Source organism: Saimiri boliviensis, chromosome 2, assembly GCF_048565385.1.
Source record: "Saimiri boliviensis isolate mSaiBol1 chromosome 2, mSaiBol1.pri, whole genome shotgun sequence".
Lineage (NCBI taxonomy): Eukaryota > Metazoa > Chordata > Mammalia > Primates > Cebidae > Saimiri > Saimiri boliviensis.
Genome location: NC_133450.1, coordinates 104,386,460 through 104,400,811, shown reverse-complemented (window position 1 = coordinate 104,400,811; position 14,352 = coordinate 104,386,460). Strand labels below are relative to the sequence as shown.

The 14,352-nt window shown below is 38.3% G+C and overlaps 2 protein-coding genes across 2 annotated transcripts in view; both read right to left on the bottom strand.

Moving 5' to 3' along the window:
- Window positions 1-14,352, bottom strand: part of LOC101050874 (uncharacterized) — an 891,623-nt gene that overhangs the window by 518,757 nt on the left and 358,514 nt on the right. Inside the window, exon 7 of the mRNA XM_074389917.1 lies at window positions 6,424-6,562. The gene's annotated coding sequence lies outside the window, so the exon portion shown is untranslated. The remainder of the gene's footprint in view (window positions 1-6,423; window positions 6,563-14,352) is intronic.
- On the bottom strand, window positions 9,385-12,505 carry FSCB (fibrous sheath CABYR binding protein). Its single transcript, XM_074389920.1, has 2 exons — window positions 9,916-12,505; window positions 9,385-9,807 (listed from the first exon to the last, which is right to left on the bottom strand). The coding sequence occupies exons 1-2, from the start codon at window positions 11,998-12,000 to the stop codon at window positions 9,385-9,387; spliced, it is 2,508 nt and encodes an 835-aa protein (XP_074246021.1). The 5' UTR covers window positions 12,001-12,505.

Below are 14,352 nucleotides of genomic sequence, written 5' to 3'. Positions count from 1 at the left end.
TCAACTGCAGACACAATATCAGTTTGGAAAGAATATGAGCTATCATCTAATTTAGCCACCAGATGTTCAAATATTCACTACATGAACCAGCTCAGTGGTCCCAAATCTGGCTCTGTGGCAGATTTCGTTTTTTGTTTTGTTTCTATTTTTTAAAGTTTTACCTTATTTTTAATTGACAAATAATTTTGCCTCTTTATGGAGCACACAATATAATATTTTGGTACATGCATGCATTGTGAAATGATCAAATCAGGCTAATTTGCATATCCATCATCTCAAATATTTATGATTTGTGGTGAGAACATTTAAAATCCATTTTTAGCCATTTTAAAATATAGAATGCATTATTATTAACTATAGTCACCATACTGTGTAATCACCTGAACCTATTCCTCCTGTCTAACTGAAACTTTGTACCCTTTGATACACATTCTCCAGCCTCACCTCAGCTGTGCTGCACTAAAAGTCTCCAGAGGTGGTAGAATATCTAGCTTAAGGCTGCACTTTTTATCTATAGGCAGCTTTTTTTAAATGCCTCATTATATAGTCATAAAATGGTTCCCCACAATTTCCAATCATTGGTTCTTGTTCATCATTTGAGGTCTGTTCTGTTTTCCTTTCTCTCAGCTAAAAGTTGTCAATCTCTCCACTGTTCAGTATGTGACATAATGCTGAGCCAAGTTCGTAACATTTCCTTGGTCTCATGAATGTTTTCTAGTTAGAGTATTAAAGCCCAGAAGGAATGCAACATTCTAGTGCAAAGTGGAACAGGACAGGCACCTCACTCACTCTACATTCTGTACTTCTATTAGCACAACCCAGCTGTTCCATTTAATTATCACATTGACCTTACCTTAGCTAGAGTTCAATGTCTCTTTGCAATCATTTTACATTTTCCTGGTAAATTTTTCTTTCCCATTTCACAACACAGACTAGTCAATGTCTTTAACATTCTATTTAAGTCCCACCTCCAATCCCTTTCTCTTAGCTGAGGGCACAGTTTTCACCATCTGTGGAGAAAATACATGTATCCCAACCCACCAGGTTAAAATACCATATCCTAATCCACCAAATTAACATCTGAGCATCACACAGTGTATCAAATTACCAAATCAGAACCACACATATCAGAGACCTTACCTAGTGGCAAGTTTCATTAGCAATGTCAAGCACAAAAGCAATCAAGAGCCACAGACGAGCATCCTGCGTGATTTCTCAGGTCCTTCCTTTCCACATTGGACAGGAGCCATCGGCCCAAGAAGAATACATGAGGTCTCTAAGTGATGTTTGGTGGTCAACATACACATTTGGGAGAGTATGGTCTTGAACCATTTCTATTTTAGGCCCTCAGAGAGTTGTCAGACATATGTGACAGTTTTCATGCCTTACAAATCCAAAAATTATAGATGCATTTATTATAAGTAATCTGAAGTCAGGGACAACCTATAAAGGACATTCCATAGAAAAGAACTCTTCTCCTAGCAAATGTTAGTGTATTTACCCAAAATATAGTCACCATGTTTACATGGAGATTTGACTGGCTCAAGTGCCTTCTTTGCTTTTCCTCAAAAGCATCACTTTGGTAATCAGTGCAGAAACGAACCATAGGTCTACAATTTTAGCTCCTTCCTCCCCCAAATCTATACTTACTCATATTTATTCTAGTCATTAGGGAAGGAGTCCTGATTTACACTAATCAGGTGCTCTAAATATCATTCCCTCAGCTATTCTCCTTCATTATATCTTCTGATATAATTTTGTTTTCATTTCTATTATGTTTTCTTTCTCTTTTACAATGTCCTCTGATACAGCTTTAATGCATTCCTACTTACAAGCATCTTTTCCTTACCATCTAAATATATTAATTCTCTCCTACTTAAAAATGATTCCTCAATTGGTTATATTCCAGAGAGATCTAACATCTCTGTCTTTACTATTACAACTAAAATTTTTGATACTTGCTTAGACCTCAATGTGGCTGTTATCTCTAACATGGCACATTTATTTACGTGTTATTTAAACCACAGAAGACATTTTTAGCTGCCTACTGAATACAGTCATCCCTCCGTATCCTTGGGAGATTTGTTCCAGAACCCCATGGATGCAAAACTGCATGAATGCTCAAGTCCCTCAAATAAAATGGCGTAGTATTTGCATATAGCCTATGCACATCCTCCCCTATACTTTAAATCATCTTTGAATTACTTATACCTAACACAATATAATGCTACATAATAGTTGTTATGTTCTATTTTTTTATTTGTATATTTTCATTGACAATGAGTAAATGTGAAAGAAGGTGGGCACTAGATTCAAGGGAGTTCTCATGGAGAAGATACTGGCTGAACTAGGAGTTGAAGGATAAATGGGATCACATAAGTTGGAGATAATGTTGACAAGAGCATTTAAAATAAGGAAAATAGGATTTTTAGTCCTAACAAGATGGCCTAGACTTGTTTCTCTCTGTTTTATGATGCTAAGTACAGCTATAAACACTGGAAATAAAATGAGGCCACCAAAAGGGAACTTTGAAAGGTAGAGAGTGAAAAGCAAACTGGTTAAAGGCCCCAGGACTAAAGGAAAAACACAGTGGCAGAGCATCTCTTATCCCCACCCAACTGAAGAAGGTGATGTGATGCAAGCCCAATATTTCCCAACTTCCCATCTAGCAACAGAAGGCAGCTCAGGTAGGGTCCTTCCTCCTCTGGATGTAAAAAGAGTTCTGCCCACAAGACCAGGCAAGTCCTGCAGGCCCCACCCCAGCCCCAGCAGTTCAGATCAATCAGAAGCCCCAGTGATAATGAGGAGCCAGAGGAAGCATTCTCTGTCCAATCTACACACACACACACACACACACATTTCCCCACCTAGAAACACTACTGAAACCGACAAGGGGAAATCCTGCCACAGAATTGCCTAGCCCAGAAGCCTCTTTGTCCCCAGAGGCCTCCTCACACAATAAGAGACACAGGGTGGTTGTGCCAATATGGGAAGCCTCTTCTTTTGGGTGAAAAGGAAACTTCCCTCCCCAACTTAGAGGTTCCAGACAGCCTGGCCAAAGGATGCTCTTTCTGCCCCCTCAGGTGGCACTAGTAGGAAACAGTGGGAGTGTCAGGTAAATTAAGTAGACCAAAGTAACACCACAAAGGCTCTGACAATTAAATTTTCATTGGAAGTACTGTCTGTGAAAATGTCCAAGAACTGTATGCTAAAGCTAAGCATGCCAGCTACAATAAAAAATGTAAAGAGGACCCCGTGACCTAACATACTAACAGCAAAACGTCCAGGATACAAATGACTAAAAGACAATGAACAAAAAAGAAGCATGGAAGTATAACAATCATTGCCAGGTACAGCAAGAATAGAAGGATGTCACAAGCAAGAAAGTATCCAGGTAATAATAATGAGAGCTAGAGCCATGTTTGTTGCTTACAGTGTACCAGACACTGTTTCAGGAACTTAAAATCAATGAACTCTTTTGTTACAACCATTCTGTTGGTTAGGTATTGTTCTTAATATTTCTGGGTTTGCATGGATAAACTGAAGCACAGGAGGTTAATTAACTTGAACTAGCCAAACAGCTCACAAGTGATGGAGTCAGGATTTACAAACTTTCAGTCATGTTCTCAGCTTCCACTCTCTACTTAGAGTGATATAACGTATGACAGAGTAGACTGTGAATGGCCATGACTGTCTTTTTAAGGGATCTAGACTGTATTTTGTAGGCAAATGACTATAGGAGCAAATCTATGAAAAAATAACTCTGGAAAAAACAAAAAAGGTTTAATTAGAAGAAGAAAGACTAAAATAGAAAAAGCAGATAATGTTCATAAGAAAGCAAAGGAAAGGTTATTAAGAATCTAATCTATACAAGCAACAATATCATTTAGTAGAGGCTATTACCAGGGATAAAAGGAAACTTCAAAAAGAAGACATAATAATTCTAAACATTTAGACAGCTAAGATCAAAGGTTCAAGACACTCAAAGCAAAAACTGATAGAACTTCAAGGTAAAAATACATGAATACATATGATTTATACTCATATTTATAGCCAAGGATTTCAACAGACCTCTCTCAATGATCTATGGAACAGGTGGATAGAAGTCACTAATGATACAGAACTGAACAACACTATCAACCAATTGTTGACTCTAAAGTTGATATTTATAAAACACTCCAACCAAAACCAGCAGAATATTTTAGAACACAGAGTACTTACCAAGGTATGTCACAAGTTAAACCATGAAGCAAATCTCAATAAATTAAAAAGGGACAATTTAGACAAGTATTTTATGACAAAGAAGTAATTAAATAGAAAACTAATAGTAAAAAGAAATCTGGAATATCCCCCAAATCTTTTGGAATAAAATATACCCTCTTAAGTAACACATCTGTCAAAGAATAAATCAAACACGAAATTACCAACTCTTAACTGAATGAAAATGAAAATACAAGAAATTGGAATAGGTGGAATACAACTAAAATGTACTCAAAGAGAAATTAAGGCCTATATTAGAAAAGAATTAAATTATCAAATTATTGACCTCAGATTCATCTGAAGAAGTTAGAAAAAGAGTTCATAAGTAGAAGTAGAAAAATAGAAATAATAAAGAGCAGAAGTCAATTAAAAGGGGAAAAAAATAACTAGCAAAACCAATAAAACCAAAAGCTAGTTCTTTGACAAGGTCAATAAAACTAGTAAACCTCAACCCAGACTCATTTGGGAAGAAATCAAGAGAGAGAAGATAGAACTTATCAATATTTATCCATATAAGATGTGAATAATTATACTATAACTAGAAATAAAACATCATTGAAGATCCTACAGACATAAGAAAGACAAAAAAAGAACAAACAACATAAAAAGCCTATTTTATTAAAGAAATCAGATTTTTAGTTAAAAATTCTCCCAGAAATAAAACTCTAGGCCCTGATGGCTTTTTTGCTGAATTCTGTAAAACATTTAGCTGACAATTAACACCAATTTGGCCTAATACCTACCAGATAAATAAAGCACAGGAAACACTTCTCACTTCATCATGTGAGACCAGCATTACACTGATACCCAAACTAGACAAAGACATAAAAAAAAAAAAACCAAAAAACAAAAACATAGATGTATTTCTGGTGAACAAGGTCGTAAAAACTACCAACAAAATTTTAGCACAATTGAATCCAAAAATATATTAAACAAATAGCACATTATGATTCCATTAGTTTTCACACTGCTTATAAAGCATACCCAAGAATGGGAAGAAAAAAGAGGTTTAATTGGACTTATAGTTCCACATGGCTGAGGAGGCCTCAGAATCATGGTGGGAGGTGAAAGGCACTTACATGGCAGTGGCAAGAGAAAAATGAGGAAGAAGCAAAAGCAGAAACCCCTGATGAACCCATTAGATCTCATGAGACTTAATTCACTATCATGAGAATAGCATGGGAAAGATAGGCCCCCATGATTCAATTATCTCTACCTTAACCTCTCCCACAACAGGTGGGAATTCTGGGAAATACAATCCAAATTGAGATTTTGGTGGGGACACAGCCAAACCATATCCACAACTAAGTAGGAACTTTCCAGGGAATGAAAGGATTTAACATTTGAAAATCAATCAACAAAACTCACTACATTAAGAGACCAAAGCTGAAAACCATATGGTGATCTTAATAGATCTATAAAAAGCATTTGCCAAAATACTACACTCATTTCTAATGAAAGAACTCTCAGCTAAGTTGGAATAGAAGGAAATTTCCTCAACCAGAGGAAAAAAGGCATCTATGAAAAACCTATAGCTAACACCATAATTAAAAAGTCCTAAGGATTTCCCCCCAGATCAAGAACAAGGCAAAATATTTGCTCTCACCACTTGTATTAAGAGTTCTCGCAAGTACAATAAGTCAAGAGAAACAAACTGAAAGTATTTAAATAAGAAAAACAATTAAAACATGTATTTACAAATGATATGATGTTCTATACAGAAAATTCTGAGTAATCTACATAAAAGCAAGAGCTATTAAATGAGATTGGGAAGATCTCAGTATTCAAGGCCAATACAAAAAGTCAATTGTATTGCTATATGATAGCAACAAAAAATTGGAAGCTAAAATGAAAAAATTAATAGCATCCAAAAAATGGAACACTTATTAAATTTTATAAAACCAAAAGCTGCAAGTCATCTGAGAGTAATTAAAGAAAGCCTAAATAAATGTAGATACATATTAATAAGTATGTTCATGGATCAGAAGATTTGTTATTATTAGAATATCATTTCTTTCCAAATTGAACTTTAGATTCAGTGCAATCTCGGCAAGAGTTTTTGTGGAAATACACTAATTCGAACATTTGCATGCAAGTGCAAAAGACCCAGAATTGTTAAAACAACTTTTAGAAAGAAGAAAAATATTGGAAAGCTAACATTACCTGTTTTCAAGATATAAATATACTGGTTTCAAGACAATGTTGAGTTGATGTAAAGACAGACAGCTAGATCAATGAGGGCCGGGCATGGTGGCTCACGCCTGCAATCCTAGCACTTTGAAGGCCAAGGCAGGCAGATCACCTAAGGTTGGGAGTTCAAGACAGATAGATCAATGGAACAAAATAGAGTGTACAAAAATATACAACTACATATATGATCAATTAATTTTCAACAAAGGCTCCAAGGCAATTTAATGTGGACAAGATAATCACTTAAACAAATAGTGTTGGGAGATGGGGCTACCTATATGTCTAAAAACACAAAAGTTAATCTTATATTTCTTCTCACACCACATGAAAAGATTACTGATGACAGATTTTAGAATTAAGTATAAGATACAGGACAGGCCGGGCACGGTGGCTCATGCCTGTAATCCCAGAACTGTGGGAGGCTGAGGCAGGCGGATCACCTGAGGTTGGGAGGACAAGACTATCCTGACAAGATGGAGAAACCCCATTTCTGCTAAAAAGGCAAAGTTAGCCAGGAGTGGTGGCATATGCCTGTAATCCCAGCTACTTGGGAAGCTGAGGCAGGAGAATGCTTGAACCCAGGAGGCAGAGGTTGCGGTGAGCTGAGATGGCACCATTGCACTCCAGCCTGGGCAACAGAGTGAAACTCCACCTCAAAAAAAAAAAAAAAAAGAAAAAAAGATACAGAACAATGGCAGTTTTAGAGGAAAACTTGGGAAGAAATCTTAGTAATACTCAGTGTGGCAAACTGGAAATAACCCAAAAGTGTATCAAATGAATTAAAAATTTTTACAATATTCATATAACTGAATACAACTTTGCAATAAAAAGAAAAATATATTGATACTATTTACATAACAGTCTAGAAAAATGCTTAAATATTTATAGTGACAGAAAACAGATCAGAAATTGCTTGTATATTTGGAGTAGAGGGGTGGAAGCAGAGAAAGAGAAGTTACAAATGGTCTTAGAACTTTCGAATTATGTCCATCTTCATTGATTTCATTGTGGTGATGGTTTCATAGATGTATACATTATGTCAAAACTCATCAAACTGTACAATTTAAGTAAGCATAATTTATTTTACTTAGGTTATACCTCAGGAAAGCTATCTTTCAAATTTCTCACATTTACGAAAAATATTTAAAGGTTAGCAGCCTCGTGTCATTCTTTCATTTGATAGAGACTAACACCTGTATGTGTTTCTATTCACACTGAATCTTTGCCAATACTTTATTACCCTAAGTTCTATATATTTCGATTTTCTTACTTATACCTGTCTCTTACTACTTCAGATCAATGTTTCCTGCCCTAAATTTTCACAGCTGCTCCTATTGGAACTTTTATTTGCAGCACTTTTTAATTTGACCACCAGAATCTCATGAATATACTTGTTTACTATTTATCCAGTGTACTCTCTATATATTCAGATACATATAAGCTCCACCTCAGCTCCAACTTTTAAGTGTTGAAAATTTTCTCATGTTGCCAGTTAATAGATCCCATCTTCATTAAACGTATTCTTATTCTAGCGTAATTCTGTACTCTCATGTGGTTTCCAAATTTAAAAAGAAAACAAGCCACAATAGGAAATCTAAAATAGAAATAAAAAGACCTAATTTAGAAAACCAAGTTGAACTGGATTTAAATATCTCAGAAACAGAAAAAGGAGGACTTGAACATTTCATAAAAACAGTCCTCATTCTACATAGTCTAGAATAACATTTTCAACCTCAAACTTGGTACATAGAAGAAAGAATGTTCTTGCAATAATTTTTATAAAATTCTCAAAAACTTAAAATCTTATATGTTCTTGATTATTGAGGTAGTGAAGAATGTGACAAAAATTCAACAATTACAGGACATCAAAGATTAACAAGGTTTGACATCATCAACCTAGAGTTTTCACTAAATGGAGAAATACAATGACAAAATTTTAAAAATTTTAAGAAAATCTCAACATTTCGCACATTGAAATTAATTTGTAGCTAGACAAAATATTTTCCCAAAGTTGTTATAACCATGGAAAACTAGATGTCCTTTAATAACAGACATCTTAGAATACTTATTGTTATCTTGATGCTCTTTAAGAACCTCAAAAACTTTTACTACAGTAATTTGATTTTATTCTAAGTTGTTCTTCATTACCAATTCATAGAGCAAAAAGCATAAGCCAAACTTCCAAAGGACTCATTATGTTCTCGGTTGAAGTCAAATTAAAACTAAACACAGAAATGTGCCGTCAAGGCCATCTAAGTATATTTTTCTTTACATTTACACATTTTTTTTAGTATTTGATCTATGACCATCTTCATTTCACTGAACTGAAGATTTTTACAAAGGAAATAAGTCTTTCTATCCAGACACTGAAATGTAAACTATACAAGAGGATAAAGAAGACCTAGGCTAAAACCAGGAAAGTAATGCTTGTCTCAGAAGGAATTAAATGAAAAGATAATAAGAAATACGATGAATTATAATAAAGAGAAAGAGAACATCACATAACTTTAGATGTGTGACTAAGACTCAAGGAATTGAAAGTAGATGACAGATCTGCAGAAAAGACACTGGCTTTTCCACTGGAAATGGTATTTACTTATAAAAGAAAGGCAAAGAAAAGATGGCTGCAGAGTAAACTTTACTCGTGTCAACAGGTTTATTGTAGGAAGGATATTTTAAGTAATGTTTTTCAATTATAAACTTACTTCAAAATAGCCATTTTGTATGCCATAGATTTGAATGAAAGTAACACAAGTAATTTTATACTGCTACAGTTTTTATTGTTCATTTTCCAACCTGGATTCCAAGTCTTGGGGTTCTCTTTAACTTCCCTTATTGACAAAGCTACTTCCAGCTGCCCACTCTTTTCTAAAGTACATTCTTCCAGAACCGCCCAGCTTCCGATGGCTAGCTTAGGTACAACCTGACTACAGTTCAGGATGGTTGTTTAAATTCTATATGAAAGACACCTTCTATTTCAAGAGTGGGAACCTGTCCATCATTGGTATTAGATAAATCTTTATGGACAGAATTTGTTTTTAAAACCTCTTCAAATTTTGCATCATCTTCCGAAACAACTGCTGGAATTCCTGCCACCTGGGGTGACTGAAGTCCAGTAGACATATTCGCTACCAGAGACTCATTTTCTGGGATTTGTTCAGATGGTGGAGGTGAACCTTCAGCAGATCCCTCTTGTATAGGAAACTCCTCAGTCAGAAGCAAATCAGCAAGTGGGGAATGTTCGTCAACAGGGGCCTCTTCTGCAGGGACCTCATCAGCTTCGGGAGAGTGTAATTCAGCGAGGGTCTCTACCACAGGAGTATCCTCAGCTGGTGGAGGCTGAACTTCGGCAGGGGCCTCCTCAGCTGGTGGAGGCTGAACTTCGGCACGGGTCTCCTCAGCTGGTGGACGCTGAACTTCGGCACGGGTCTCCTCAGCTGGTGGAGGCTGAACTTCGGCAGGGGCCTCCTCAGCTGGTGGAGGCTGAACTTCGGCAGGGGCCTCCTCAGCTGGTGGAGGCTGAACTTCAGCACGGGTCTCCTCAGCTGGTGGAGGCTGAACTTCGGCAGGGGCCTCCTCCGCTGGTGGAGGCTGAACTTCGGCAGGGGCCTCCTCCGCTGGTGGAGGCTGAACTTCGGCAGGGGCCTCCTCCGCTGGTGGAGGCTGAACTTCGGCAGGGGCCTCCTCCGCTGGTGGAGGCTGAACTTCGGCAGGGGCCTCCTCCGCTGGTGGAGGCTGAACTTCGGCAGGGGCCTCCTCCGCTGGTGGAGGCTGAACTTCGGCAGGGGCCTCCTCCGCTGGTGGAGGCTGAACTTCGGCAGGGGCCTCCTCCGCTGGTGGAGGCTGAACTTCGGCAGGGGCCTCCTCCGCTGGTGGAGGCTGAACTTCGGCAGGGGCCTCCTCCGCTGGTGGAGGCTGAACTTCGGCAGGGGGCTCTTCTGCAGAAGCCTCTGTAGCTGCTAGAAGCTGAATTTCAGCAGAGGCCTCTTCTGCCATTGTCTCTTCAGCTGGTGGAGGCTGAACTTCAACAGGGGTCTCTTCTACAGGAACCTCCTCAGCTGGAAGTTCTTCCACAGGAGCTTCTGTAGCTGCTAGAAGCTGAATCGCAGCAGAGGCCTCTTCTGCAGTGGTCTCTTCAGCTGATGGAGACTGAAATTCATCAGGAGCCTCTTCTGCAGGGGTCTCCATAGCTGTTGAAAGCTGATCTTCCTGAGCCTCTTCTCTAGAAGCCTCTTTCAGTAATTGAGGCTGAGCTTCAGCAAGGGCTTCTTCAGCAGTGGTAGGCTCTAATTTAGTTGGGGCCTCTTCAAGGGCACCCTCAGCTGGTAAAGGCCATACTTCAGTGGGAGCCTTTTCAGATGAAGGAGACCACATTTCAGAAGGAAGCTCTACCGAAGAAGACTTTTCAGCTGGTGGAGGCAGAATTTCAGTAGGAGGCTCTTCTGAAGGAGACTTTTCAGCTGGTGGAGGTTGAATTTCAGCAGGAAACTCCACTAATGGAGCCTCTTTAGCTGGTGGAGGCTGACCTTTAACAGAATTCTCTGCAACTGCAGTGGCTGCCTCAGCAGCAGGAGTCTGTTCTGTTGGTGGCTCTACTTGGACATAGTTGTTTTCATAGGTTCTGAGCTCTGCCTTAGCAGTGGACTCTTCAACTAATGCAGGCTGTATTTCAGCTGGGAATGTTTCTGTTGGTGGAGGCTCTATTTCAGCAGGAGCCACTTTTTCAGCAGCAGAACTTTCTTGTACAACAGGTATAGTCACTTCTTGCTTAAGTTCATCTTCTAAGAGTACTGGAGGACCATTTTTGGTCTCCTGAGTAAATGAAGTTCTGCTGATACTTTTCTGCCTAATTTCTTCATTGCTACTTGTTGCTGGTTGAAATTCAGGGTGTTCACTAACAAAAATCTTTCCCGAGGATTTATGTTTCAGGGCACCTTCCTTTGACTTTATAAAAGAACTATCTGGCCTGGAAATAACTATTTCTGATTCACTAAAGAATGTCTGTTGTTCCTTGTCTGCTTTTTCTATGCAGGGGATGTTCATCATGGTCCAATCTCCAGTACAGTTGGTCTGCTGAGATCTGTCCATTTTTAGTTGAACTGAAGGGACGTTTGGTGGAATTGCTACTTCCTGAACACCCTCTGGCAATTCAATACCCGCTTCTCTAACACCAGCTGACTTTTCTTCAGGTACCACAGTTTCCTCAGCTAACTTGACTTCTTTTTTCTCTTCTATAATGATATCTGTCTGGAGAGACTTACTAGTCATTTCCTGTCCATGTTTTCTCTTTGTCCATGTTTGCCGAAGTTCAGAAGATATTCTAAGAGACTCACAGGTGTTGGCAGGGTAGTTGCCTTTGCTTCCAGAAATATTAGCAATACTATGGGTAGCTTTGGGGCTAGATGATTGAGGCATGGCCATGTGTTTCTTTTTCTCTTTTATATCAGTTTGCTGAGATTTGTCTACCATGGGTTGGCTGGGTCGTCTTCTCTTTCGAATTTCTTGCCTCCATGCTGAGATAGGCTGATCAGGGTCTTCACTTTCTTCCATTTTTAAGACTAGTGACTTCAAATTTATTAATTTTCAAGTAATGACCAAAAATCACAAATGTATCAAGTGTCGAAGACTTTGCCTATCTTAGGTGTCATTCTGTTGAGTTCCCTCAGCAAAAAAGTTATATTCATAAGTTATTGCATTCCATACCCACACTCTTGTTGGATCCCACCTTATTCAGTTAGCATCTTTCTTGCTTAGTCTCTGTTATGACTAGATACCACTTTTAGAAGTTTCCTTCAAGGGTCTATGACATCATAGCCAGTTCTGCCTTCAAGATTCCATCCGTTGTGTTCCTAGGACTTTTAAACAGTATACACTCATAGGTAATGGCTGCAAGTGAGACATCTACTTTTTGAAACAAGTCAAGTTGAAAAAAGCATTTGTCTACAAAAGAACATCAGGTAAATTCCAGTAATGCCACTTTCTAATTGCGGAAATTGATGCTTTTAAACTTTCGAATCTGTTCTTTTCATCCTATTATCAAAGACAGTAAGGCAGAATTGAGAATGCTGCATCCTATTTTTTTCTTTTTCTTTTTCTTTTTCTTTTTTTTTTTTTTTTTTGAGATAGAGTCTTGCTCTGTTGCCAGGCGCCAGGCTGGAGTACAGCGGCGAAATCTCAGCTCACTGCAATCTCCACCTCCTAGGTTCAAGCAATTCTCCTGCCTCAGCCTCCCTAGTAGCTGGGACTACATGCGCACGCCACCACACCCAGCTAATTTTTGTTTTTTTTTTAGTAGAGACAGGGTTTTACCATGTTGGTCAGGAAGGTCTTGATCTCTTGACCTCATGATTCGCCTACCTTGGCCTCCCAAAGGGCTGGGATGACTATTTTCAGTTGTAGAAAACAACCAATAACATGTGTGAGGCTGTTCTATCAATGTATGTTTATATGACCTGAAAGGAAGTTACTACTGTTTGAAAAACGAATTCTGAAGTTCATCTCCATGTAAGCTCCTTTTCTACATCCTTAGCCTTCAGTAACTCAACAGGCTATTATCAAAATACAGAAGGCATGATTATCTTCTAAAATATCTTGAGATACTTTAATTTTCATTTAACTATTTTACAGTGTAGTTCTACCCCAAATATGGCAACTAAAAGAATATGTCTAAATACATGCCAAGTGAGATAAAATGCACCTTTTGAAGTAGTCACATTAGACTCTGCTGAGTAACTACATGGGAATGAATACCCCAATGTAGATAAAAACTTTATTTTTATATTTGTTTTGTTTTTTGAGACAGGATCTCATTCTGTAATCCTGGCTGGAGTGCAGTAGTGCAATCATAGCTCACTGCAGCCTCAGTCTTCTGGGCTTAAGCAATACTCCTACATCAGCCTCCCCAGTAGCTGAGATTACAGGCATGAGCCGCTGTACCAGCTGAAGACAAAAACATTTAATTGAAGCTATGAAAAGGAGGAATTCCAATCAAGCAGGCTGTAGATGGCATTGTATTAGATTTGGAATACAGATAAAATTTTAACTCATCACTCAGGGATTTTGCTAGAAAGACGAATATTGATTAAACAATGTTCAAAAATATTGTGCATTAGTCTGAGGAAAGTTAAGAAGAGAAAACAAACTTTTAAAATACAGTCAAGGGAGACAATGTAAAAACCATATGCTGAATAATAATTATGACTGCATTGATCTGGGAATATTTTTAAATTTATTTATGCCATATTGCCCCTAGAAAACACAGTGAATTGAATAATTCTCCTTTTTTTCACATGCGAATCTACTGAACAAGATACAAAAATCCTCAACAAAATACTAGCAAACTAAATACAACACATTAAAAAGATCATTCAGCATGATCAAATGGGATTGATCCCAGAGATGTAAGGATGGTTCAACAGATGTAAATCAATGAATATGGTACACCACCTCAACAGTATCAGGAACAAAAATGAAATTGGCATTGGTGTTTTGAGCTGAATGTTTGTGGCCCTGCTCTTTATCCACAAATTCAGATGATTCAGCTCTCTCTCCCTCACTTGGTTCATATCTGTTATGGATTGAATTGTATTTCCCCAAAAGATAGGTTGAAGTCTTACCACCAGCACCTGTGAATATGACCTTCTTTGGAAATACAGTCTTTAGAAATGTAATCAGATTAAGATGATAACCTTATAAGCAGAAAAAGATTGAGACTGGGTGCAGTGGCTCATGCCTGTAATCTCAGCACTTTGGGAGGCCGAAGCAGGTGGATCGCTTGAGGTCTACAGGTCTGCCTGTAGTCCCAGCTACACGGGAGGATCACTTGAGCTCAGGAGGCAGAGATCACAGTGAGCCAAGACTGTGCCACTGGACACCAGCCTGAGTGACAGAAGAAGACTGTCT

Coding starts and splice junctions, on each gene's coding strand:
- FSCB (XM_074389920.1), bottom strand. CDS start 12,000: ATGGAAGAAAGTGAAGACCCTGATCAGCCTATCTCAGCATGGAGGCAA. Junction 9,808..9,915: donor AGCCTCCACCAGCTGAGGAG/GCCCCTGCCGAA, acceptor CCAGCTGAGGAG/GCCCCTGCCGAAGTTCAGCC.